At 37.1% G+C, this 25729-nt stretch overlaps 1 protein-coding gene and 1 pseudogene across 30 annotated transcripts in view; both read right to left on the minus strand.

Annotated features, from left to right (window-relative positions):
• EYA1 (EYA transcriptional coactivator and phosphatase 1) overlaps positions 1-25729 on the minus strand; it is a 340201-nt gene that overhangs the window by 75698 nt on the left and 238774 nt on the right. For all 30 annotated transcript variants that reach the window (XM_078353573.1, XM_054246730.2, XM_078353580.1 and 27 more), the window contains 2 exons: positions 22476-22558; positions 21879-22065 (listed from right to left, as the gene is read on the minus strand). In XM_078353573.1, coding sequence (XP_078209699.1) covers positions 21879-22065; positions 22476-22558 — 270 coding nt within the window. The remainder of the gene's footprint in view (positions 1-21878; positions 22066-22475; positions 22559-25729) is intronic.
• LOC118148637 (5S ribosomal RNA) lies at positions 13509-13628 on the minus strand (annotated as a pseudogene).

The raw sequence follows: 25729 nt of genomic DNA on the forward strand, positions 1-25729 counted from the left end.
ATCCTCCTCAGCCTCCTAAAGCACTAGGATTACAGGCATTGAGCCAAGGCACTTGGTCCCTATCTCTCTTTCCCAACTCCTTAGTCTCTTCCCTGTCTGTCTGAGAAATTCCTATTAGCCTCTGAAGATCAAACTCAATAATTGTGAATTGTCTAACTTCTGGTCCCTTCTTTGCAATTATGTACTCTTATCTCTATTATAGGATTATAAATTGTTTGCAATTATTTACATTTGCAGTGGATAATAATTTGATGAAGTTACTTTGAGTAAATGTCCATCATTCCTACTCTGGGAAAACAGAACACAGTGGTATTCATGTTTGCATACTGAGAGCACAGTAAGTGTCTAGAGTGCAAGGCAAACATTAAAAAATTGATGATGGAAAGAATGTTTCTTCAGCCTAGTGTTTACTCTATTAAAGCCATAAAGGTTATCTAATTATTTCTACAAGACAGCAAAATATTTATAAATGAGAAATAGCTGTAATTAAAAGCTCATTTAAAAGTTAATGTTGACATATTAAGTCATAAAATATTAAAATCCACATAATTAAAATTCTACATTTGTAAGTACTACAGATTTCCACAAATTCTTCGATATTAAAAAGAAAAACAAAGAACTGGAACTCAAACAAGTCCATCTACTTCCACTGAGCTAGTAACTCCTCTTTGAGCTTTGGGGAAGTTAATTCCATTTCTTTGGTTAACTCTCTCCTTTTTTTTAATCAAACTGATGACAGCCTAGATTACTTAGCTTTAAAATTCTATTACCTGTGGATGTACAAACTTACAACAGCCTCATAATGATTACTTCTTTGTGTCTCTCTCTTAAGTAGATTAGTCACCTTCATATTAATCTATATTCATATTAATTTACATAAACCTCAAGCAACTCCAACCCTCAAAACCCAACGGGGTTTACTGCTTACTATATCCAGCCCAAATTCCTTATCTGCTTTTATTTCTCATGCCTACCTTAACATGCTGTTTTCTTATACATATTGCCAAATAGTTTTCAAGGATTGTATCAACTTAAATTGTGTCTGCTTTACCATAACCTTATGCACATTGGCTGTCATGGTTTTAAAGCCATTGCTATTTATCATACATAGAATAACAATGCATAAAATATACACCATGGAATATTATCCAGCAATCAAAAATGATGAATTCGTGTCCTTTGTAGGGACATGGATGAATCTGGAGAACATCATTCTCAGCAAACTGACACAAGAACAGAAAATGAAATATCGCATATTCTCACTCATAGGCGGGTGATGAACAATGAGAACACATGGACACAGAGAAGGGAGTACTACACACTGGGGTCTATTGGGGGGAATAGGGGAGGGACAGCAGAGGGGGGAGCTGGGGAGGGATAGCATGGGGAGAAATGCCAAATGTGGGTGAAGGGGAGGAAGGCAGCAAAACACACTGCCATGTGTGTACCTATGCAACTATCTTGCATGTTCTGCACATGTACCCCAAAACCTAAAATGCAATAAAAATAAATTAAAAAATAAAGAAAAAAAAATAACAGTGCATAATTTTTAATTTGCACATATTAAAGATGCTTGTATATATTTGCTTAAAAATTATATTCCCTCTGTGAACAGTCCAAATCCTTTGGCAATTTTTAAATATTCCTTTATTGATTTATACAAAACAGTTTTAACCCTTTTTACATATCTGCAGATACTTTTCCCAGCCTGATATTTCCTTAAATTATGCTTTCCTTCACAGAAACGTTTTATTTTTATGGAGTCTTGCTGCACAGCATGAAGGCCTGGTTGGCTCCTTGAAGATTTAGGGATAAGTGCTCACATTTATTCTAAGGGTAGCAGGGGCTTTCTGATCTAGCTTTACACCTCTGGGACTATACATGCCAGCAGTGGTTGCAAAGGAAGTAGAATACAGGGTTCCTGCAGGCTCCCCTCTTTGTGCTTTGGGAGGGTGGAGTCCCTCCTCGCTCATATCTAAGTCTAAGTGAGGTGAAAGACTACTCTCCCTAAACAGAAGTCACTGAACTCCTAGGTGAGAAGAAGCTCTCACCACATGTACAATGACATTGGACTGAGTCCAGGGCAGCTACAATCTCTGGCTAGACCCTGAATCTGTCTGCTAAGACAATATAGCTACAACATAAAGTGCAGAGTTTTTCATCAAATCCTTAGAAAGATTATCTGAATTTAGTGAACATGAGACAGGGCTAATCAATAATTACATTCTATTTGCCATTATGGGAGAGTCAGATAAAAAGAACAGAGCATATCACTTCCCTAAATGCAGATACTAACCTGTTCAAGACTTAAGCCTTAAAGCACATTGCACAAGCGAGCACGAACTAATATCAGACAGCAAGTGACTCTGAGGCACTCCTGAGCTTTGAGACTCTCATAACCAGCATAAGTATATGCAAAACTCATCTTAACAGATGGTATACCAAGGCCAGATCAGGAAGACAGAATGTAGAGAGGTTGAATTCTAAGTCAAGAAGGAAAGGATATTATGGTTCCTCCTTGGCATTCCCCATAAGGAAGCAGATGCATCAAATTTAATGACATTGGCCAAAAGAATCATATACATCCACTGGGCATATTTTTGCTTATGATTTTAAAACTAGTTTTTCTATGGGGGAAAACACTGTTCTGTGAAGCTGAGTTGAATTACTTTAAGGCAAGTAAGTAATTGAGCCTTACTCCAGGAATAGACAAGGTAAAAAACAAATATAATGAAAATTACCTAGAACTTCTCTAAACCAGCTGCACTGTGGAAGTCAAAGGCAGTGAAACTATCCCATGGGATGGTGCGGGTACAGGTCACAGCTCCATCACGGGGCCTGGAGACTAACTTACCCAGGCTATGAACATTTAATTCTCCGTGTGTGTGTGTGTGTGTGTTGGCAGGGGGTGGTTCCTATACACTAGAACAAGGCTCAGGAAATTTTTCCTGTCAAGTGTCTTAGGCTTTCTGGGCCACATGGTCTCTGTTGCAACCTTTCCACTCTGCTGTCATAGCAGCACACAGAAATGCATGACAAGTTAGGAATTCTGCTTGGGTTGAAACATGCACCAGAAATATACATCTTATGAGTGATTTTTTTATTTCATCTCTAACATAATGGCCAGGTGCAGGCACCAAGTCTGCTGAACCTGATGTAAGATGGGTACTGTCCCAGGTTTGGGTCCCTGGGCACACTTGTTTACCAGGCTCTTTGGAGTCAGCTGAATCTAAGGGACACAAACCCAACTCACTTGAGCAGACAAGCATACCAGTGACACCAGAAAATGAGTGAGGCTGAGTTTCTGAGAAAAGACCCTCCGGTTGTCAGGCTATGCTGTTCACTATATAAGAAAACCAGGAAATTTAGGTGAAAAGGTGAAGGAAAAAAGGATATGTAGGCCTTTCACACTGAGCACTTAGATTTTCTCTGACTTAAAGTGACCTCTAATAGTTGAATCTGGCAAATGTGTCTAACAAACCTACATTTAATCCTCTAGACAACATTGCATAAAATGGATTCTCCTCTTTGGTAAGGCAGTTAAGAGCGAAGGGCTGGCCACGGTTCAACCTCTACAGTCAGAGATCCTCAGAGTGAAAACCAAAATTCCTTTTATTCATAAAGTTTCTAAAGCAATTCCAGTGGTGGCCTAAACTTCACGCTCAAATTCTCACGTGACTGAGTACACCACCACTGAAACCAAATGCTCACAACCTGGGATGTATATATGTGCACACATTCACTCAGCTAACTTACTTTTTTCTGAAATAAGAAGAGCAATGTTGGAAAATTCCTTGTTTGCCTTTTTTTGGTGGGGAGGAGACAGGGTCTTACTCTGTCACTTAGGCTGCAGTACCGTGGCATAATCAGTTCACTGCAGCCTCGACCTCCTGGGTTCAGGTGATCCTCCCACCTTAGCCTCCCAAGTAGCTGAATCTACAAGTTTGCACCACCATGCCCAGCTAGTTTTGAAATTTTTTGTAACTTTTAGAGAGATGGGGTTCTGCCACGTTGCCAGGTTGGTCTTGAACTCCTGGGATCAAGCAATCTGCCTGCCTGGGCCATCAGAAGTGCTGGGATCATAGGCATGAGCCACCATGCCCCATGAAAAACTCCATTAAAATGATATCTATATATTAGTTTTTTAAAAATAGTCTTCACAACAACTCTATTTAAAGCAGCTGCAAAACAGGTCATCTTACCTTTGCATTGGGTCTAATCTATCTACACTATTCTTTACTATTGCAGTTCTGGGAATGAATGGGGAGGTTTTCTTATGTAGTTTTGTTTATTCTGAAAAAGTTTTTTTCTTGAATGGTCATTAATGCCACCTCAAACTCACAATGGGCTGCAACCTCCAATACTGTGGAGGTTCCCTCTGTCCCACCATTGGACACTTTTCTCTTCCTATAGCAAGGATTTGTGGTATCATCACTCAAGAGACATCACTAGTAAACATTTTGCTCCTAAAAGTTTCCAAATATCTGATGCATTTTTCTGTTCATTTTCTTACAAGAATCCTTATACCTCCATCTCTGCTAATCTGTGAAGATGGTGACTGCTGCTTGGACTCAGTCTTAAACAATGGAAAGAGGAAAATAAGCAAAGTTTGTTTCTGCAGGGAGTTTTATCTCAAGCCACTGCCATGGGTCTGCTGACTACAATTCGCCCATCACTGGGGTTTAATCAGATTTAACCAGTACCTGTGGCTGGGGCCAGCCTCCTGGAGGTACAGCCTGTGCACTTCCATGGGGCTTTGCGTTCAACTGCGCCTGCCACTTGGTTTAGTGGTCTGCTGTGCTGTCTTGAAACTCTTTGTTTTTGAACAAGGGGCCCACCAGTTTTGTAGCTGGCCCTGCCTGCAGTTATCACTAATTCCTAAGTCAGGGAAACAGGCGCTACCTTTGGATTCTATGATATGACAGAGCACCTACTATGTGCCAGGAGACACACTGGGAACCAGGGATGTGACTGAGCAGGACAACAGTCTGTGCCCTTGTGGAATGTTGGCACTGCCTGTATTTATTATGCACCAGGGGTGTCATGAGCAATACCATGAAACAGCTTGCTACTCTCTCATTACCATGGAACCTGGTTTCCCATTCACTGAGAAAACAGAAGCAACCACTCTCTCTACTCTCCTTGCCGGGCTCTCCCCACCTGCGAGTACTCTGTATATAGTCTGACTCCCCTCGGGTATGATGTGTGGACCTCCTGCACTCCTAAGGCCAACCCCTCCTTTTAGCAGGAGACTCCAGTGCCCTGTCACTGACTCCAGTCCATGTTCCCTTTACTCTAGCTGACCTACATGTGCACACAAGTTAGATACATTTCTTGCGTAAAAAGCATCTCCCACTTTTTTCTCTAGGTTCTGCCCTTTTCTTCTACTGCCTTAGAGTGTACAGCAGAACTCACTGAAAGAATTGAGAATCCCGGCTGCTTAAATTCCTCTAATCCCAACCCATTTCCATGATGCTGTTTTCTCCAATGTTCCTCTTTGTCAAGATCACCAGTGACATCCACGCTGTCAAATCAAATAGTCAGGTCTCAGTTACCGTCTTTCCCGGCCTTTTGCCAGAGCCACACACAGCCAATCATGCCTTCCTTCTTTAACACTTACGTTCCTCCGCCTCTGAACGGCCCTGTTCTCAGTTCTCCTCCTGAATCCCAGGATGTTTTTTCCCAATCTCCTTCTCTAGCTCTTCCTCTTTTCCCAGCTGGCCACCATGGGAAGGCCTTGGGCTCAGTGCTTGGCTCCCCTTCTGTTTGCTCCTACAGTCCTGGGTAACTCAACCACGTGCAGAGTTTTCAATGGCTTCTGGATGTTGAAGACTCAGCAATTTAGAGCCTAACCTATCTTGTAAACATCAGACTTACTTAATCAACAACTTGATCACCATCTCCTGTTAGATTTTTAACAGGCAGCTCCAACTTCACATGTGATAAGCAGAAACCCTGATCTCTTCAACACCACCTTGTTTTCCTCCGTTTTACCCATCTCAGTATATGGCAAGTGCACTTTTCTGGCTGTTTGTGCTAAAATCCTCGGTGTCATCACTGGTTCTTCTCTTCTACTCCCATCTACATTCAAGATATTAACAAATCCTGGTTGTTCCACCTTCTAGTGTTTTTAGAACCTGACCACCTTCACCACCTCCACCTCGACCCCTGAGCCTGGCCACCTTCACTTCCCACCTGGACGCAGGCATCATCTCTTTGCTGACTGCCTCATTCCTATCTTTTGCCTTGTTGCAACTTACTGTCTGCCCATGACCAGAGAGATTATTTTCAAGTGTAATGAAATCATGCCATGCTTCTGCTTAAACACTGCTCCTGTCATTCAAAACAAAATCCCAAATCCTTCTCATGCCCACAAGGCCTTCTCGTATGGCTTCTCCTCCCCACTGCTCTCACCCTCCCACTTTCCTTTCCCAGAGGCTCCAATGCTACATGGGCCTTCTTTGCTCTTGCTGAATCCACAAAGCACAGTCCTACCTCCAGGCCTTGGCAGCCACTGTTTGGTCTCCGCAGAACTCTTTCTCCAGTTATCAAGGTGGCTCTCTCCTCCCTTCCTGCAGGCCTCTGCTGAAGTGCCAGCTGATGGACAACTCTTCTGAAACAGTTCACCTGCCCTAACGCTACTCTCCTTACCCAGCTGTTCATCCTTCCAGGCACTCAACCAGATGCATTTTATATTTACTTATCATCTGTAACCTCCAATAGAATGAAAGTTCCCTGAGGGCAGAGGCTTGATTTTTGTTCATTGCATAATCCCGTGTGTCTAGAACAGTGCCTGAAACATATCAGAGGCTCATTAAACATTTTTTCCCCCACAACCTGGCATGTGGAACATCTTTGGTTCACACAGCAAAATGCACGTGATCATTGATAATCCCCCACATAAGGGTCTCCTTACCTACTCTCCTGAGGGATGTGTCATAGGGAAATATTTATTAATGTGCTTCATGCTCATCAGGGGACAGCAGTTTTCTGACAGGAGAACTCAGACACACTCAGTTCACGATCCTGTCCTCTGGGCTCAACCGATTGAAACAGTGCAAAGCCAGGAAGAGACATCACAGAAAAAGAAACTTGAGGCTGGGGTCAGAGTTGAGAAATGGAAGAGTGGAGAAAACAGGGCTTCCTCTAGGTTTGGGATTATTTCGACCCAGGTCTGTTCAGGGATATTACTGTCCCCAGTCAACAGATGAAAAGATTGAACAACTACCAGCTAGGCTGTACCATGGTCAGGATCTGAACCCAGGCCTGTCTTCTCTAAAGCCTCCCCTCCACCTGCCCTCTCACTTCACATGACCTCCATACTTGACTGGCCTCAGAAAGAGCATCAGGTCTACAAGTCATAAGTCTCACTTGTCAGTGAGGAGGCCAGAGACAGGCTGTGCAGCCTCTGATGAGGCCTGCATGGGGACCCTTGTCTGCCACCTTCTTCTGGAGGTTTGGGCCTAAAGGAGAGGGGCTGCCCCCAACCAAAGCTTGGCTGCACGGGTGACGGAATCCTCACTGACTCCAGCAAGGAGACTTTCTTTCCTTTCACTGTTTGGGAAACAACTCACCTGCAGAGAAGCCGAATCTCGCGCATTTTGGTAAACCTGCATATCCTCCCTAACTTACAGAACATAACATGGAAAATGGATTAAATTTCACCATAGTGGAGAGCATGACCTACAAATTCAGACAGGGTTGCATACATTCCAGAGCAGCCTTGATAGCTTATAATTTCTTTAGTTCTCTAGACTTTTCTGGACTTCAGTTTCCTCAACAGTAAAATGGGAACAGCACCATTGTGAATATTGTATCAAATAACACATGCTAAAGAGTTTTATACAAGTGTGTATTAGTGTTGTTGCTCTAAGTCAGCAGTTCAAAATCACCCCTCTGGGCTGTTAACTTTTTGTAAAGATGACCATAAAGTGATACTGCAGTTCAAAAATGCTTTCATCCTTAAAGAGAATGAAATATAACTTAACTGAGTTCTGATGGAAAGAATATCCTGTCATTGAGTCCATTTAAAGTGGTCTATTTCTCTAGCCTGAAATAAATATCCCTTCCTATCCTCTGTCCCTCAAACTTTCACATCCTACAATGCTGAGAATTTTACCTCCTTTGTTAATTTCTTCTTCAAACACTTAGGTAAGGAATCTGTTCCTGCACTCTTCCTGAGCCCTTTATTTCTTCTAGCATGGTATTTTAAAACTGGAACTTTTATTAGGTTTGGCTGTACACATGGTTGTCTTCAGTAGCAAAATGCTCCAGAGGACAGTGAATGGCCCTCTTGCTTTCTATATTGCCACAACAGTACTTTGAAAGTAAGAGAAGCTCAATGGCTGGCTACTGAGACGTTGATGAACCATCATTAAAATCTAATTTCCATATGTTAGCAGAAGAAACTGCATTTTCTATTTTTCCTTCAATTAAGGAACCGTGGGATGCAATTTAATAACACAACAAAGAAATACATCTCAAGAGAAGTGTGCTTTCTTAGTAACCTTTATCAATATCAAAGCTGAATCAAGGGAAGTAAACAGATGAAGAAGTATAGGGAAACATATACTTTAGGGAAAACACTAAATGAGAAACTAGAAAGGAGAGGCTCCATCCAAACCCTGCGGCTCTCAGAATGTTTGAAGGGAGAACACTGAAGAAGTGGTAGGCATGGGAGATAAACTGCAGAAGCTGAAAATAATGTTCATGATAGAGAAAGTGAATTCTTACATTGGGAGAGATTTTACTATGGGCAGCATGCTTTGTAAAAAATGTATGAAATAGCTGAACTGAAACTAATGACAAGCCTGCCTATTCATTAGACAAGGTAGGTTTGGAACTTTGAGCAAAGAGAAGAAAAGATAAAGAGGCATGTGCCTTTGGGAGACTACAGTTATATGAAAATACTGAAGAGATGTTTGTGTATTAACCCAAAAGGCTTTTTTGTGTGCATATCAGGTATTTTTGCAGATATCAACCAAAAAGTTTCCAAAACTGTAGTTGCAACACAATTTGAAAAGCGCTTCCTGAGCATGTCTGTTCTCTGGTTCTTATTCTTGTTGAATAAAACCATTTAATTCTTCATTTTAGTTTCTCAATAATTTATATCCCGCTTTCCTCCAAGAAGGGCTTAAGATAATCCACCAAATATGTACCTAATAAATATACAGTCATCTTTTTAAAAAATGAATGAGTACACTGGAACAAAAATGTGGCTCAGGAAGGGAAAAAGGAGCCAGTGGGGAAATGAGCCACATGGGTCTTCTTGCAGTCCATGCAGGGCAAAGGCAGGAACAGTTCTATGGCTCATGGTCTGCATAAGATATGACAAGAAACTTCCCCACAATAATGGAGGTGTTCCCCGTTTACCTGGGCACAAACCTGCGCATCCTGCACATGTACCCCAGAACTTAAAATTAAAAAATGTAGGTGTTCCCTTTATAGAGATGGGATGGAAATGCCTCATGGAACCGCTCACCGAGGAATACTGTGGAATGCAGGAGCACACCCTCATGGTAAATAAAACAGCAAGTTTCATAAGATTCCTTCTTCTAAGGCTGATTATCACTGGCTCTGTAACTCTGGAGTTCACTACTGTAGAATGCAGAACCCTGGAATCAGGCATCTTGTTTAAGGGTAGAACTGAAAATATCCGGAGGCATGGAACCATGATGTGAAGGTATAATTGCTGGGTTCAGTGTGGGGGAGACTCATATGTTAGTTGTGCTGAGAATAGAAACAGACATTCTCATATGAAAATTACAGGCTAAATCAGAGAAGATTCTCACATAGAAGACCACAATCCTGAGGGAAGGCCAATGATATTCCTCAAAAATCACCTGAGATCCATACAGACCTATGAAATTATGGGCCATTGAACCTTCAAAGTTATGTGTGACAATGTGACCATGAGAATTTCATACTGGAAGATTTTTTTTTTTTTCAGATCTTGGCAAAAGAAAAAAAAAGTGATGTCAGCAAAACCTTCAATAAATTACATTAGTTTAGATTATCAGTGACCCTTAGCAGAATAAAAAGACTTAATGTTATCTTAATAATTTTAAGTTTTCAGTCATAAAACACTCCCACAAAAGAGTTTTGTAAAAGAAGCTAAAGGCAAATAAACTTGCTGACTAGACTTTCAGGGTTAAGCAGTAGTCTAAGACCAACATTAATCAAATTAATCTTAGAGACTCAATCACTTTGGCTTCTCTGCCTGTATTTCATAACCATTATTCCCTGTTCATGCAGCTACTAACTGAGGCCTCTAGGTATATTAATTCATCATTAAGGTCTAGTAACTAAATTAAGACAGCTTTATCACCCCTAAAATATGACCGTTATCCACTCACCAGGAATCTCTAGATAACCTGGTAGAAACCTCTAATTATTATTCTTACACATTTCAACCACTGCTGTAAGCTCCCCACAGTCATTCTACATGAAGGAAACTGGTGAGCCACACTTTTGTGGCTTTACTGTCCGAAACAACCACAATCCACAATGTACAACAGTAATGAACTTCAAGACGGAAGAACACATCAGGTTCCTGAGGCTAGAGACCTTGCCTTTCTTATCACCCCCACATCCCCAGGACCAAGCACAGTGCCCGGCACACAGGAAGCATTGATAAATATCTATTGAATACCTGAATGGAAGAAATGGACATTAGTGGGCCTAGTATGTATCAGTCACTTCGCTAGCCACTTACATCATTTCATTCTCATAGTCATCCCATACACGAGAGTGGTATTATGCTCATTCCATACAGAAATAATACGACAAGGAGCTAAGTGGCCTGCCCAAGTGAATGATAGAACCCGAATTCAAACCCAGGTTAGCCCAATTCCAAATCCCCAGCCACCACTCTGGTTTCTTCTAATTGTATTCAAAGGAAGAGTGGTGGTCAAGAGACATTCATAGACATTCTTGGGCAGGGTGGGAGTGAGGGGGAGCACAGGTGGAAAGTGGTACCCAGCCCTAGCGAGGTATAACTGGGAAGCACTGGACATTACATTCAATTCTCAGTGAGTGCTGTAATATCAAAATACCAGAAAAGGCTTAAAGTAGAGAGACTCCAATAACTTGAAAGCTGATACCTTGCATCCCTAACTGCTCCTACCTGGGAATTCATTACAGGATAAAAGCATATACATCTCCATCTTTAGGAGACAGTTGTGCTACCCAGGGAAGTAGGGGAAAAGCCACACCACACCCTTCTGTCTCCCAAGGCTGCGACTCTAGTGCACTATCAAGAGACGTCACCAATGGCAGGCTGTGAGGCTGAGTAAAAATTTAATCTTTCTGGATTCCTTATTTATGTCTTTGGCAAAAGAATCTATACAGTCAATGCTAACCAAAAATTAAAAGCTTCCCTACTGCCCAGTTGCTTATGCAAGTGGATTTATAGATATAAAAGAGTTGTCCATTTACAAATAGGCTATGTTCTAAATATGTTTAAATCAATTGTTTGAAATTTAGAAGCTATTTTCTCACAGAAACAATAGCAGACATGATTTCCAAACCAATTCATAATTATCCAATCAATCAATAATCCAGGTGAAATACTGCACATACATAATGTAAAATAGTAGAGAATTATATCCTTATATATCAGCAGTCATATCAAAGTGAAAAACAGTAAAACTTAAATAATGGTAATGAAGAAAATGAAATTAAAATTAATGAAGAGGTCCCTGAAGTTTCTGAAGGAGTCAGATAAGTATTTTTAAAAGCCTTAAAAGGTGATGGTATTGGATTCAGCTGCCCACTTTCACTTTAAAATGAATGGCTTCCCCTTTCCTTGATACAATCATCACCATTCCTACACTTAGTGCTCATCAGCCACAACCTGCGATTTGAGATATTTAATTTTTTTAGAAAGATAAGAGAAAAAAAGGAGGACAAGATGCAGAGAGGTCCCTGGAAGGAAAGGGAGGGAAATGATAAATAGATGTGGCAAGTTGTTCTCTAAGGGCAGGTACATGACAGGTGACTATTAAATAGGATAAAGGGGAAGAAGGGGGTGAACGGATTCAGGAAAGTGGAAGATGAGAGAAAACAGGAGACTGGCTATTGGATTAGCCAAGATATCTACAAACTGCTTTTATAATTCAGTAAACACTTATGACAGAATAACCCAAAATATGCTACATACTTCTTCCCTATAATTTCAGACTTACATTATTTTATCCGCAAGTACTGCTCATTCAAACATTTGACACTTATTTAACCGAGTATCTCATAACATATGCCTTTGCTGAGCGCTGATTAAAGAAAATGATTACCAAAGAGCTACTACTTTTAGAACTCTCGGTTTACATTTTCATTTTTCTGCTCCTTTGAAACTTCAGACACTGGTTTCAAGCAGCAGCATGCTTTACTGATTAAAAACTCAAGTTTGAAGTCAAGCTTCCAGAGGTTTCATTTCAGTATTGTCACTGACCTCTCCTTAGTTTTCCCATCTGTAAAATGGGAACAGTGACAACACAACTCTATCTCATAGAGCTGGGTGGGAATTATCTAAGTTAATGAATGAACAGTGCTTAGAACAATACTTGGCACTAGTCAGTGTTCAAGAAATATTAGCCACTGTTACATCTCCCTATATATAACCCACAATGAAATACTTATTGAAATTGTCTCTGTATTTTATCTAGTGAAAAAGTAAGGTGTGTAACAGTATGAGTAGTACTCTATTTTGTGAAGGACAAAAAAGCTAAACAGACTTGAACATGGAAAAAAGAGAGGCTGGGGACAGTTGTTAAGTGTATGTTTATATAAGCAAAGAATATCCCTGAAACATTGCTGAAGGAAACCAAGGGGCTAGGTACAGAACATGAAGGGAGGTTTATTCTTCTCTGTAAACACATCTGTGCCTTTATAAGTTTGTCCCATGTTCATTTATTACTATTCTGTAAATTAAAAAATATTCATCAAACAATATTTTTTTTACTATCAACATAGAAATAACATTGGTGGCCCCATTAATCCATCAATTCTACCTTTATTTAAAACTTAATCCAAAAGCCACTTACTAAACGATGCAATTGCAATTAAATTAGGCGAAGGAATGGCAAACACTTAGAACTTTGTCCTCTTTACAACCATCTCCAATTTAAAAACTGAATCAGTAAATGCTGATGTATTCCAACCTAAATACGAGCACTTATTACATTGATTTGTATTGATCCAATATAACACTTAATACTTAACAGTTTTTCAAATAATGAATCAATTAATTATAAAAGAAGATAAAAATACATATTTGAGAGGGTTAAACATTTAATTAGCCCAATATTATATGCATTCTTGTTTTAATATACAAATCATATGTTATGTATAAATATAAAAAAGAACTAGGTATTAAAATGCAATGTACTAAAACTGACTCTATAAGGAATCCTGACATATGGCTAAGTAATTGATAAAATTAGGGAAACCAGTAATGAGGCACAAAAGGAGTAAGTGTTTAGAAGACTTTCTTTCTTTTTTTTTTTTTTTAAAGCCTACAGCACCCCGTATTCCTAGGAGGTCTCCTATCCAAATACTAACCAGTCCCGACCCTGCTTAGCTTCACGAGATCAGACAAGATCGGGCGTGTTCAGGGTGGTATGGCTGTAGACTTTTTTTTTTTTTTTAAAGCTTAGAAGACTTTCTAAATTTTTTTCCAAAATTCACAGGTAACAAAACTCATTTTTATAACATTCCTCACAATATAAAACAAAGAGTGAACTTTATTTCCATGAATTTTATAATCTCATTATATCACTGTAGATAAGAAAGAAGAAAGGCCTTCATACTAAAGGCCTTTCTTATCACACTGTAGATAAGAAAGAACAAGAAGAAAGGAAGGAAGGAAGGAAGGAAGGAAGGGAGGGAGGGAGGGAGGGAGGGAGGGAGGAAGGAAGGAAGGAAGGAAGGAAGGAAGGGAAAGGAAAGAAAGAGAGAAAACAAATGCCATCAAGACAAACAAACCCAACAACCCAAAACAAACATCTGTTTTGTTTTCTCACATCTTAATAGCCTGGCTATTTTAGATACAAATATTTGTTTTGTCGACAAATGTTTCCAAAACATTAGTTAGTTAAAATTCTTTTGCCGAAATAGTTTATTTCTGAGCCGAACAAACTGCAAACTTCTCCAAAGTCCACAAGGCATCTGTGAAAATGAGCAAGTGCGGCCTGCAGATTGTCCAAACTGTTCACCTGGCAAAATGCAGGCGTCAAGGTGCTTGCTATTGCAAACCTCAGGATCATTTCCACGATGGACAGACATAAGCATCTTATGGACTACAGATGAAACCCAAATTTCCTGCATGACACAGAAGACAGCCAGGAGTTCAGTTTTTTATCCTGTCATACTGAGCTCCTCTGAGGCCTCAGAGTTCTGCAACTTTGCACAAGAACATTCCCCTCATTTTCAGGCACTTTGCTCTACTTTCTTGTGCCTTGGCAGGGATCAAAGAAGCAGAGGGAACAAATGGTTTCCCATGCATATTGAATTCCCTCTTATACTGATTTTTTCTCTGTCACTTGAAATTCAATATTGGCAAGATTCCTGTCCATCCCCTTAACCAGTAAATTGTCTGCATGCGATCAGCGCACGTGAAGGTAGATTTCAACATCAAGTTGTTGGTAAGAAATTCAAATGAACAAATCCTTTGCAAAACAAACTTTTCTACAGCCTTCATACTAAAGCTTATTCCTAATAACTAATTAGCTTTTATTTCACATTAATCTAAAATGTTTTATTCACCATTCACTTTTTGTCCCTTACTGCTTTGTATTTGTATTATTTAGAAATATATAATATTATAAGTAGTGCTTTTGTAGGAATTTAGCCTCAACATTCTTGATTAACTTAATAATACCTAACACTTATGAAGCATTTAAGAGTGATGTGCCTCATTTTCCTCATGTGTAAAATGGGAACAAATAATATCTATGTCATGGCATATTCTAAGATTACATGAGGTAATGAATGTAGAGCTCTAAGCTCGTGTGTTTGATTGTATTTTATTATGTATTGTGATGATAGCTATCATAATTATGAGATACTCTAAGAGATTTGGGATAAAAAATATGCTTTCAAGCCAAATTATTTAAGTATAGCACAGTAACTGGATTATAGAGTATGGTTTATATTTTGCTTATACACACGAATTATATGATAAAAAATATCTTCACAAGAATGGTTTAAGTGATCTTTTGAGAAAAATCAATAACATTTTTTTCATAATGATACTCAAAAATTATTTGTATTACTCATTTGAAATAATATATTTAGTTATATCAGTAGCAATATGACTTAAGCTTTTGGGGATCACTGCAGGATGATAACTTACTCTATACCTCACTGACTACGGGATAAAATGCCAGTGTAGATATTAGTAGAAAAGGAAAACATCTTCAAATTTATTTTTTCCTATCACTATTTTGAACACAGAGTAAAAACATTGGCTTTGTAAAGGATTGTTTTTTAAAAATAATAAAAATGAGTGAAATCCATAATTTGTTATTTAAAGTAATCATGGATTTAATTGTGACACTGTCTCACAGTCTTTGATTGAACAAAAAGAGCTATTTGATTCTAATCAAAATTTGATTTTATAGAGAAGGAAATTTGAATTTACCATGGAATACCCTTCTTCTCAGAAATTACACATATTTTTAAATGAGACAGCCATTTAATCTGTGGATGTGAATAGTTGGGTAACTGTAACTAATGATATTTACCGTAAATTATCACATTTCTAAGACTTTTCTCCAATAAAATGTTTATAAATATATCTCTTTGAAAGGGAGAATTCCAATGGTAACTAAAATGAAAATAAGTAGTGAAATACTGTGTAGTAAATGAAAATGAAAAAGAAGAACCCACTGAATTTTGTGAAATGCCACAAAAACAGTGCTCAGGAGAAAATTAACAGCACTGAGGACATATATTAGAAAAAAAAGATCCAAAATCAATCATCTAATCTTCATTCTTAAGAAACTATAAAAAGAAAAGCAAAACTCAAAAGCAAGCAGAAAAAAATAATGAAATAGTGAAAATCAGAGAAGTCAATAAAATTAAAAGCAGGAAAACAACAGAGAAAATCAATAAAACTGGCTCTTTGAGAATACTAATAATTGATAAACCTCTAGGTATGCTAACCTAAATAAAAAGAGAGAATATACAAATTACCAATATCAGAAATGAAAGACAGCCATCATTAGCAATCCCATGAACATTAAAAGGATTATAAAGGAATGTTACGAACAATTGTATGCCCGCAAATTAGATGAACTTAGATGAAATGGACCAATTCCTTGAAAGACAGTCTACCTAAACTCAGAGAAGCAAAAATAGATAATATGAATGGGCCTGTATCTATCAAAGAAACTGAGTCAACAATTAACCTTTCAAAACAGCACGAAGCATTAGACTCGGATGGGTTCCTTGGTAAATTCCATCACATATTTAAGAAAACAAAAAGATTCCAATTCTCTACAATCTGTTCCAGAGAACAGAGGCAGAGGGAGTATTTTTAAATTTCATCAGTGAGGCCAGCATACCCTAATACTGAAATGAGATAAAGGCATTACAAGATATGAAAACTAGACTATTATTTCTCATGAACATAGATGCAAAGATCCTCAACAAAACATTAGCAAACTGAATTCAACAATGTATAAGAAGAATTATATGTCATGACCAAGTAGGATTAATTACAGATATGTAAGTCTAGTTCAACCTTTGAAAATTAATGTAATCCATCACATCAATAGACTAATGAAGTAAAACCATATAATCAAATCAACAGATGCATAAGAAGCATCTGACAAAGTCCAATACCCATTCATAATAAAAACTCTCAGTAATCTAGGAAAGAGGAGAGCTTCCTAAAGTTGACAAAGAATATCAAAAAACAACTTACAGCGGCCGGGCGCGGTGGCTCAAGCCTGTAATCCCAGCACTTTGGGAGGCTGAGGCGGGTGGATCACGAGGTCAAGAGATTGAGACCATCCTGGTCAACATGGTGAAACCCTGTATCTACTAAAAATACAAAAAATTAGCTGGGCATGGTGGTGCATGCCTGCAATCCCAGCGACTCAGGAGGCTGAGACAGAAGAATTGCCAGGACCCAGGAGGCGGAGGTTGTGGTAAGCCAAGATCGCACCATTGCACTCTAGCCTGGGTAAACAAGAGCATAACTCTGTCTTAAAAAAAAAAAAAAAAACACTTACAGCTAACATCATACTTAATGGCAAGAAACTAGATATTTTCTTCCTAAGATAAAGAACAAAGCAAAAATGTTCCCTCTACCACTCCTGCTCAACATTGTACTAGAAATTCCTACTAATGCAATAAGAAAATAAAAAGTATACAGATTGTGAAGGAAGACATAAAACTGTCTTTATTCACAGCAAACATGATTGTCTATGTAGAAAATAGTTTTTAAAAAAATCAAAAATACTCACCCCTAAAACCAAACAGAAAACAACTCCTGAAACAAATGAGGAAGGTTGCAGGATATAACATAATCAATAAAAGTCAAATGCCTTCCTATATACTAGCAGTGAGCAGTTGGAATTTGAAATTAGAAACACACCATTATTTCCATCAACATAGAGAGAGAGAGAGAGAGAGAGAGAGAGAGAGAGAGAGAGAGAGAGAAAGAGAGAGACAGAGAGAAATACTTAGATATAACTCTAAAAATTATATATAAGCACTACATGAGAAAAACTACAGAATAAATCAAAGAAGATATAAATAAATGGAGAGATATTCCAGGCACATGGATAGATTCAATATTGTCAAGACATTAGTTTGTCCCAATTTGATCTATTAATTCAATATGATTCCAGACAAAATCCCCAGAATTTACTTTGTGGATACTGACAAATTAATTCTAAAGATTATATGAAGAGATGAAAGACTCAGAATAGTCAACACAATACTGAAGGAGAAGAAAAAAGTTGGAAGACAGACACTGTCTGACTTTAGGACTTACTGTAAAGCTATACTAATCAAGACAGAGTGGTAATTATTAAAAAAAAATAGACAAATGGATCAAAGGAACAGAAGGAGAGCCCTGAAATAGCCCCACTTAAATACAGTTAAGTAATCTTTGACAAAGCAGCAAAGACAACATAATGGAGAAAAGATAATTTTTCAAAAATTAAGCTGGAACCACTGCACATACATATGCAAATAAATGAATCTAGTCTCTGACCTTACATCTTTCACAAAAATTTATTCAAGATGGATCAGAGACCTAAATGTAAAATGCAAAATTATGAAACTTCTAGATAGTAACACAGGAGAAAATCTAGATGACCTTGGTTTTGGCAATACGTTTTTAGATACAGGAGCAAAGGCATGATCCATGAGGGAAAAGCAGATAAACTGAACTTTAATAAAATTAAAAACTTACACTTTTTTTTTTTTGATACTGAGTCTTACTGTGTCACCCAGGCTGGAGTGCAATGGCACAATCTCGGCTCACTGCTACCTCTGCCTCCTGGGTTCAAGCAATTCTCCTGCCTCAGCCTCCTAAGTAGCTGGGATTACAGGAGTGTGATACCACACCCGGCTAATTTTTGTATTTTTAGAAGAGACAGGGTTTCCCCATGTTGGTCAGGCATCTCAAACTCCTGACCTCATGATCTGCCTGCCTCGTCCTCCCAAAGTGGTGGGATTACAGGTGTGAGCAAAAGACACTGTTAAGAGAAAAGACAATCCACAGACTGGGAGAAAATGTTTGCAAAACACGTATCTGATAAAAGATGTGTATCAAAATAAACAAAGAACTCCTAAAACCCAGCAATAAGAAAACAAACAATCTGTTTAAGAAGTGGGCAAAATATCTGGACACCTCACCAAGAAAGACATACAGATGGCAAATCAACCTATGAAAAGATGCTTCACATCATATGTCATTAGAAGCAAATTAAAATAACATGGTAGCACTACTCCTCAATTAGAATGGCCAAAATCTGAAACACTGACAACACCAAATGCTGACAAGAATATGGAACAACAGGAACTCTCATTCATTCTGAATATTTCATTATAAACACTTTAAAATAATTTTGAACTCAAAATTCATGAGGAATTTCATGTTTACAAGTACTACTGCATACCATTATAGACTTAAAAAGTAACTTTAAAAAGGTACAAGAAAACCCCACAAATAAGTCCTTAAATGTTTGCCCTGAAAAATCCTTACAAGATTATCTGTCCATTATGACATAACAATTCTAAAAACAATGCAGGAACAAAAATCATGAAGCATGAGCGGAAATCACATGTCCTAGATTTGTCTCTACTACCTAATATCATGAAATTGAAAGGCAGAAACCAGGTCATACATAGGATAAGAAAATGACTACAGTCTAACTCTCCAGTATTATAAAATACTGACTTTAAAGCCAATAGACTAAAAATTAAAAGAAAAAAAGACCCAAAATTATTCCAACAAAAAGAGGCATTCATTATTTTAACCATTTAAAAAATTCTACCTCAAAATAGAAATTGTTTTCAATAAATCATTTCTAAATTCTTCCATTTCATGTGCTTTACCATCAAAACTTCCTTTTCATCAAGAAAAGTATTCTTTTATATATGACTACTAAGAAGAAAGGCAAGTTAATGCCAAAAACTTTAGGTTGAATCTGTGGTCTTATCACAAAATAAAGAATGACAACAACATACGCGGACTAGATCTTCCTTGAACTTTTGAAGAAATCCATTTCTTTTTCAATCTGGAAACTCAGTGAACTTTCCATTTCTAATTATGCAACACAAGAAAGGCTGATCCAGACATACTTGCTTTAGCTGGAAGACGTATGTATAAGAAATCTGAAAAGCATTATTTTTTTCCTGGGTTCAACTCATTCCTAGTCTTTTCCCATAAGATAATGATATTAAAATAAACACCTAAAACACTAAGCACTTTTACTTTTACAATACAAGCTAAAATACATCATTCACTCTTAAAATCATGGACATATTTTTGAAATTGGATTGTTTTCCACATGGCCTGGCTTTGTACTCCACCATCCCCATTCTTTCAAATAGCATCCCTTTTAGGGAAAAAACTCACGTAGAACAATGTCTGGTTTCAGAGATAAAGACTTATATCTGACCAAATGGCCTTTTCAGAAAAGCTCTTATCAACCTTAATTTAGGAAACACAATTAAGTCTTCACCAGTTTATTTATAATGTAGTCTTCACAACCAAAATGTCACGAATTAAATAAAATTATTCTGCTGTCTCCTTTTCTCATTCTGTGACTCTTTAGACCCTAAAAGAGGGTTGCTACATCTCATTCACATAATGATCCTCATTTCAAAACTCCTTTTAGTTCTCAGGAAGCTTGCATGACACAGATGGTTCAAATGAAAAGACAGGAACTCCCTAAAGTTGGGACAAGCCATTACCTGTCCTCATGATACATATATGAAGTTTACATAAGTAGAGATAATTCTATAAAAACTCCTACAATAAATTCTATGCATTCTATAATAAAATTTATCTTCAGTGTCATTATATGAATGTGAAATCTAATTAAAGGAAGAGAGATACATGTATATTCAGTTCTCTGAACACTGTGTGTACACATAAACTCAGTAAGGAATATAATATAAATTTAGTTTTTAAAGATACATGAAATAAAATTATCAAATAAATAAAGATACATGAAATAAAATTATCAAAGATAAAGATAAATGAAAATAAAGATACGTGAAATAAAATGATCAAAGACAAAAATATTTAAAGTTAAAATGTGCAGCAGAAATAATGAGCATTTGAAGTTAACTGAAAGACAAGAATGATGAAACTCTAGAATAAAGCAATGTCTATGTACATTTCTTTTTAAAAGGGAGAAAAGGTGGAACGTGAAAAATTTGGAAGATTTTTGGGGGAGAAATCACCCATTAATATTTAAAATATAATTCTATAGTCTGAAATTAAATTAGCATTTATTACACAAAACTTTTTTTCATAAGTTACGATAACCTAGAATGAACACTATGATTATAACATCAGAGAGGTAATTTTTTCAATGTTAAGACCATTTTACCTCTGGAAACAGGCAAGAGGAAGAACAGTTTAACTCTTTGAGGATAATAGCTTATTTTGTAATCCATGAAAGATATGATTACATTTTTAACAAGTTAAGGCAAGGAAGTGAGAAGTATGAGAAAGTATAGGAAACGTTAAGTGAAGAGCAATTCAGGAAATTAAGCAGACACCATTAAGAGTTCCAGAAAGAAAGAATCAATGAGGGGAAGAGGTATCAAAGACATTAGGTATGAAGATTTCCACATGGAGAGGCTAGCATTTGAAAGAGACCAGCAATGGTTGTGCAAAAGTATAACAAATAGCCACACTCATGACACATTGTCATGAAATTCACAGCAGGCTACATGTGGGAAAGCAGAGGCTCACTTTTGATTTTTTTCAAAACTATCGGGAATATATTACTTTGATGAATAACATTAAATACTGAATAATGGGAAACACTAACTTTTAGGCATTGCCATCTATTTTCATACTCAATGTGGTGTCAACAAATTATAATTATAGCTAAGTATTTATAATTACGCATTTAAGAAGCTACATATACCTTAAAATTGAGTATATTTACAAATAAAATCTATTTCACATGCTTTGGATGTTTATGTACTTTATTTTTTAATTTCAAGTAAATAAAAAAAAATTAAAATGAAGTAATGCCACAGTCACGCTGCTTGACTTATATTTAGTCTTTACCAAAAGCTGCCAAAATTTTGCCACCACTGCATGAATATGTGACTGTAGAAAAATGCGTTGAAACCACTGAAAATATCACCTGCAGGACTAATAATATTCACATAATTACCTGCTGTGGGATCTGTAACTGCTTGGCTGGTGATGCCAGATGGTGGTTCTTGAAGCTGGTAAGTGGCGTTGGTGGATGGTGTCGTTGGGCTAGTGTTGCTGCTCGTCATATAATGTGCTGGATATGGTGAGCTGTTATAATACTGTGCGTACTGCCCCTGGCCAAAACTGGGATAAGACGGATAGTCCTACCAAATCAAACCACACAAGAACTGTCTGTCAAAATAGTGCTGCTTATCTCTTACATATCAAAGTGTAACTGTAAAAGATGTCTGGGTTTCTGAGCCTTTTCTGAATTCACACAGGGGGGCATACAAGTACACATTAACTAAAGAGCTCGGACTTGCCAACACATTTTATGTAAGATTATATACATTCTTCATATTTTCGGTCTCCTATGATGCAATAGTAGGTAAAATTAAACTAATCTAAAAACCAAAATTCCCCGTAAAAGACTGCTAAAGTAAACTTTAAAATAAGACTACTGAATGCCTTAGGAAAGCTCTCACTTATAATATAAACAGATCTTTCTTTATATATGAAAATCATGTCACATTTTAAAATATTTTTCAGAAGTTAAACTGGCTTTTTAAGTTACCTGCTGTGAACTGTTAAATCCAGATGAATTTGTGAGTGAATTATTTCCTGTATATAATCCCGATGATGTTGTAAAACTGCTACCTAAAACAAAATGAAAAGAAATCCGGTTACTACAGGCTACATGGAAAATAGCATTTAGATCAGGCAGAACGGCATTTGGTTTATCTTCAACACTAGCATCCATTGTCATGGCTAAAATTTAGTTTTCTTAACATGATTGATCATTTTATTTTCACTAAAAAATTAAAAAACAAAGAGGTTTAAATTTCCAAGGATGTTAGTAACTTATATAGACTAAGGACAAAATTATACATTTATGTAAACCATTAGACACTGAACTTTTCAATTTGCAAAACACAACAAGATTTTTCTTGTCTTTATATTAAATACACATAATGTAAAATGATGAGGTCATCGATTAGATGATTTCTAAGGCTCTTGCTGGCTCAAAAACTATGATACTACTTCCAAGAACTTAACATGCTTTCAGACTTGTATTATATGGCCATTAAAATGGCCCACTGAAAAAGCCAGTGCATTTCACAAAAGAATGAATGGCAGCACTTGAAAAATTTGATACAACAAAGATGAAAGAGGAATATGATTAATGTTTTATCTATTACATGTGCTGTCAAGATAATGTTCTATCTGTTGAATGTCCACATTGTTAAACAATGAACAGTAGGCACTGTTTAAGACAGAACACGAGAGCAAAGCTGAGGTCCTCCTTGCACATGATTTACTATTATGCAAAACAAAAATACGTTACGATTGATAATCATATTGACAAAGATTCTTTTAAGAAGATCAGGAATTGGCAAATATATAAAAATGGCATTCATACACTGCAAAATGGGAATTTAAATAGGCACAATCTTTCTGTTTGTCTATTTGGCTTATGATTGAATAATTTTGTATGCCATTTAACCCAGCAATTTTATTTCAGGCATTTACTCTATGACAAAAATTATGGACTTGTACAAAGAGATAGCAAAGATGTTCTTCAGTGTTGCTTCTAATAAGAAAACCTAGGAAAGCAGCTCCAAGTCCTTAACAGGTATTATTCAGAAAATGGAATATTATGAAGCTGTTAAAATGGTATTATAATGATCAATGACACGAGAAAATTTTTCATATTATTTTGTGAAAGTAAAAACTAAAATAAAAAATATTTTTGATGTCTCATTCAAAATATTTTTTCAAGTACAACAAATTTTCAAGAAGCATAAAAATCTTAGAAATGCTGTCTCTAAAGGATTTGATGTATGGTCACATAGTATTCATTAAGCCAACACACATTTTAAAAATTTCTACTCGGAACCTATGTTGCTTCAATAATTAGAAATAAAAGCCATTTTAAAAAAATTACAGTTTTATGGCAAATGAGTGCTGTAGGCCATAAATGTGTTGGCAGTTCAAGAAGGAATCTCTTCAACCTGAACTCACTATTGAGATGGTTTCTGGTGGTAGTATATGCCAGTTATTTACTTGCTACTGAACCATTTAAGTATTGGCTTAAGAGTCAGAAAACAGTTTCCAGTTCATCATTTATGAGCTGTTTGGGCTTTGGACAAGCCTCCTAGCCACTCTAAAACATGATTTCCTTATCTGCAGTAACTCTACTTTGCAGCGTTCCTAACAGATCAGATGAGGTAATGTTTTGGAAAGCATAATGGACACTCGACGATATCACATAAATGTTAGGCACATTATGGTTTATTTCAGCAAGCACTTCTAAAATTCTCTATTTATATATCTTTTCCCTCTTTTTACTTTACCAAATTAGATAAATATGACTTAATCTCTTTACATATCTAAAATTCTATTCCTATTTACTTATCAAGCATCTAGGAACTTCAAAATCTTAAGCCAATAATTATTTTTATTAAGAGGGAATCTAGTTCCTAAAATATTGCCAAATTTAGTTATCACACAGACTCTATTTGAGGCTCCTTTATTTGTACATTTCAGGAATAACAACTGTTCTAAGTTCCCAGAACACCTGTCTCAGACAGTCAGAAATCTCTCATACTGCTAGAAGCTATCACCATGATTAGCCATCAATAGACAGGCTTCACATATTACTGTTCATTTGCATGTGGTAATCACACACTAACAAAGCATGTATTCAATGCCAGGCTCATGGTGACAATTACATGGGGATAAAAGCATGGCTAAGACATAGTCTCAGACCTCACAGGCTGAGGGCTTATCAGAATATCAGTTTTTGTTTTTTTTTAACATTGTCCCTTCTGGGAGTATGACTCACTCTTTATATATGTGCATATCAGTGAACAATTTATTATTGATATTATACATAAAGCAAACTTTACATGATGAACATTTATAAATTCCTTGTAAAAGAATTTTAAATGACTTTTGGATAAACGTGTGGAGATCAATGCTTAAAAAAAAAAAAACTTTATGACACGCATTTAAGAGGAAAAATTACCTTGGGTTATGATCCATTACTTTCATTTGAACTACACATTTTTAGGTTACAACTTACTATTTTCATTCAAATGACACATTTTTGAGCAATAAATACTAACCTCAATAATCCCTATCCACCAAGAAAACGAATAAAATACAGAAAATATATTTTTAAAATGGATGTTTTCATTCTATAAGTTATCCCCTGAAATGAAGTAGAAAAAACCATGGAAGCTATATTGGCACACAGAACACTAGGGTATGACCAAGTAAATCACAGTTCAGTACTCCAAATGGCACCCAAGTGACTTTCCAGACTAAATGCTACTTCCAAGACTGTACATTAGCTGGAATTCAACATAAGTTATACTCATTTGCTGGCTGACTGCAGGCTGAGACTCCATTCCATTTAGTATGCCGAAACAGGAGTTTAATGGCACCCCAGTGGCTTTGGAGACTTAATGCAACTTCCAAAAGGATCTAAGTTACTTTAGAGAGAGGTGTACATATTAGAGAATCAGGCTCAGGCAATATTAATTTTTCACCACCAGAATCAAGTTCGCAGGGCCACTCCACCTGCCTTCACATAGGACTTAGGCAAACAGAGCTGCTAACTCAGACCAGGCCACAGCAGGGGACTTCTGCAACTGCCTCCTCTAGTTTCTTTACCTATCTCTGGGTACTGTCCAGTGCATTCTCTGCAAAGTCAGTAGACTCTTTCTCTAATGTGCATCACTGATCTTGTCACTCCCCTGCTTAAAAAAGTAACTTTTAATGGCTCCCTGTTGCCCCACGATAAAATTCAAACTGCTTACTAGG

The sequence above is a fragment of the Callithrix jacchus genome, chromosome 16 (genome assembly GCF_049354715.1).
Source record: "Callithrix jacchus isolate 240 chromosome 16, calJac240_pri, whole genome shotgun sequence".
In the NCBI taxonomy this organism is placed as follows: domain Eukaryota; kingdom Metazoa; phylum Chordata; class Mammalia; order Primates; family Cebidae; genus Callithrix; species Callithrix jacchus.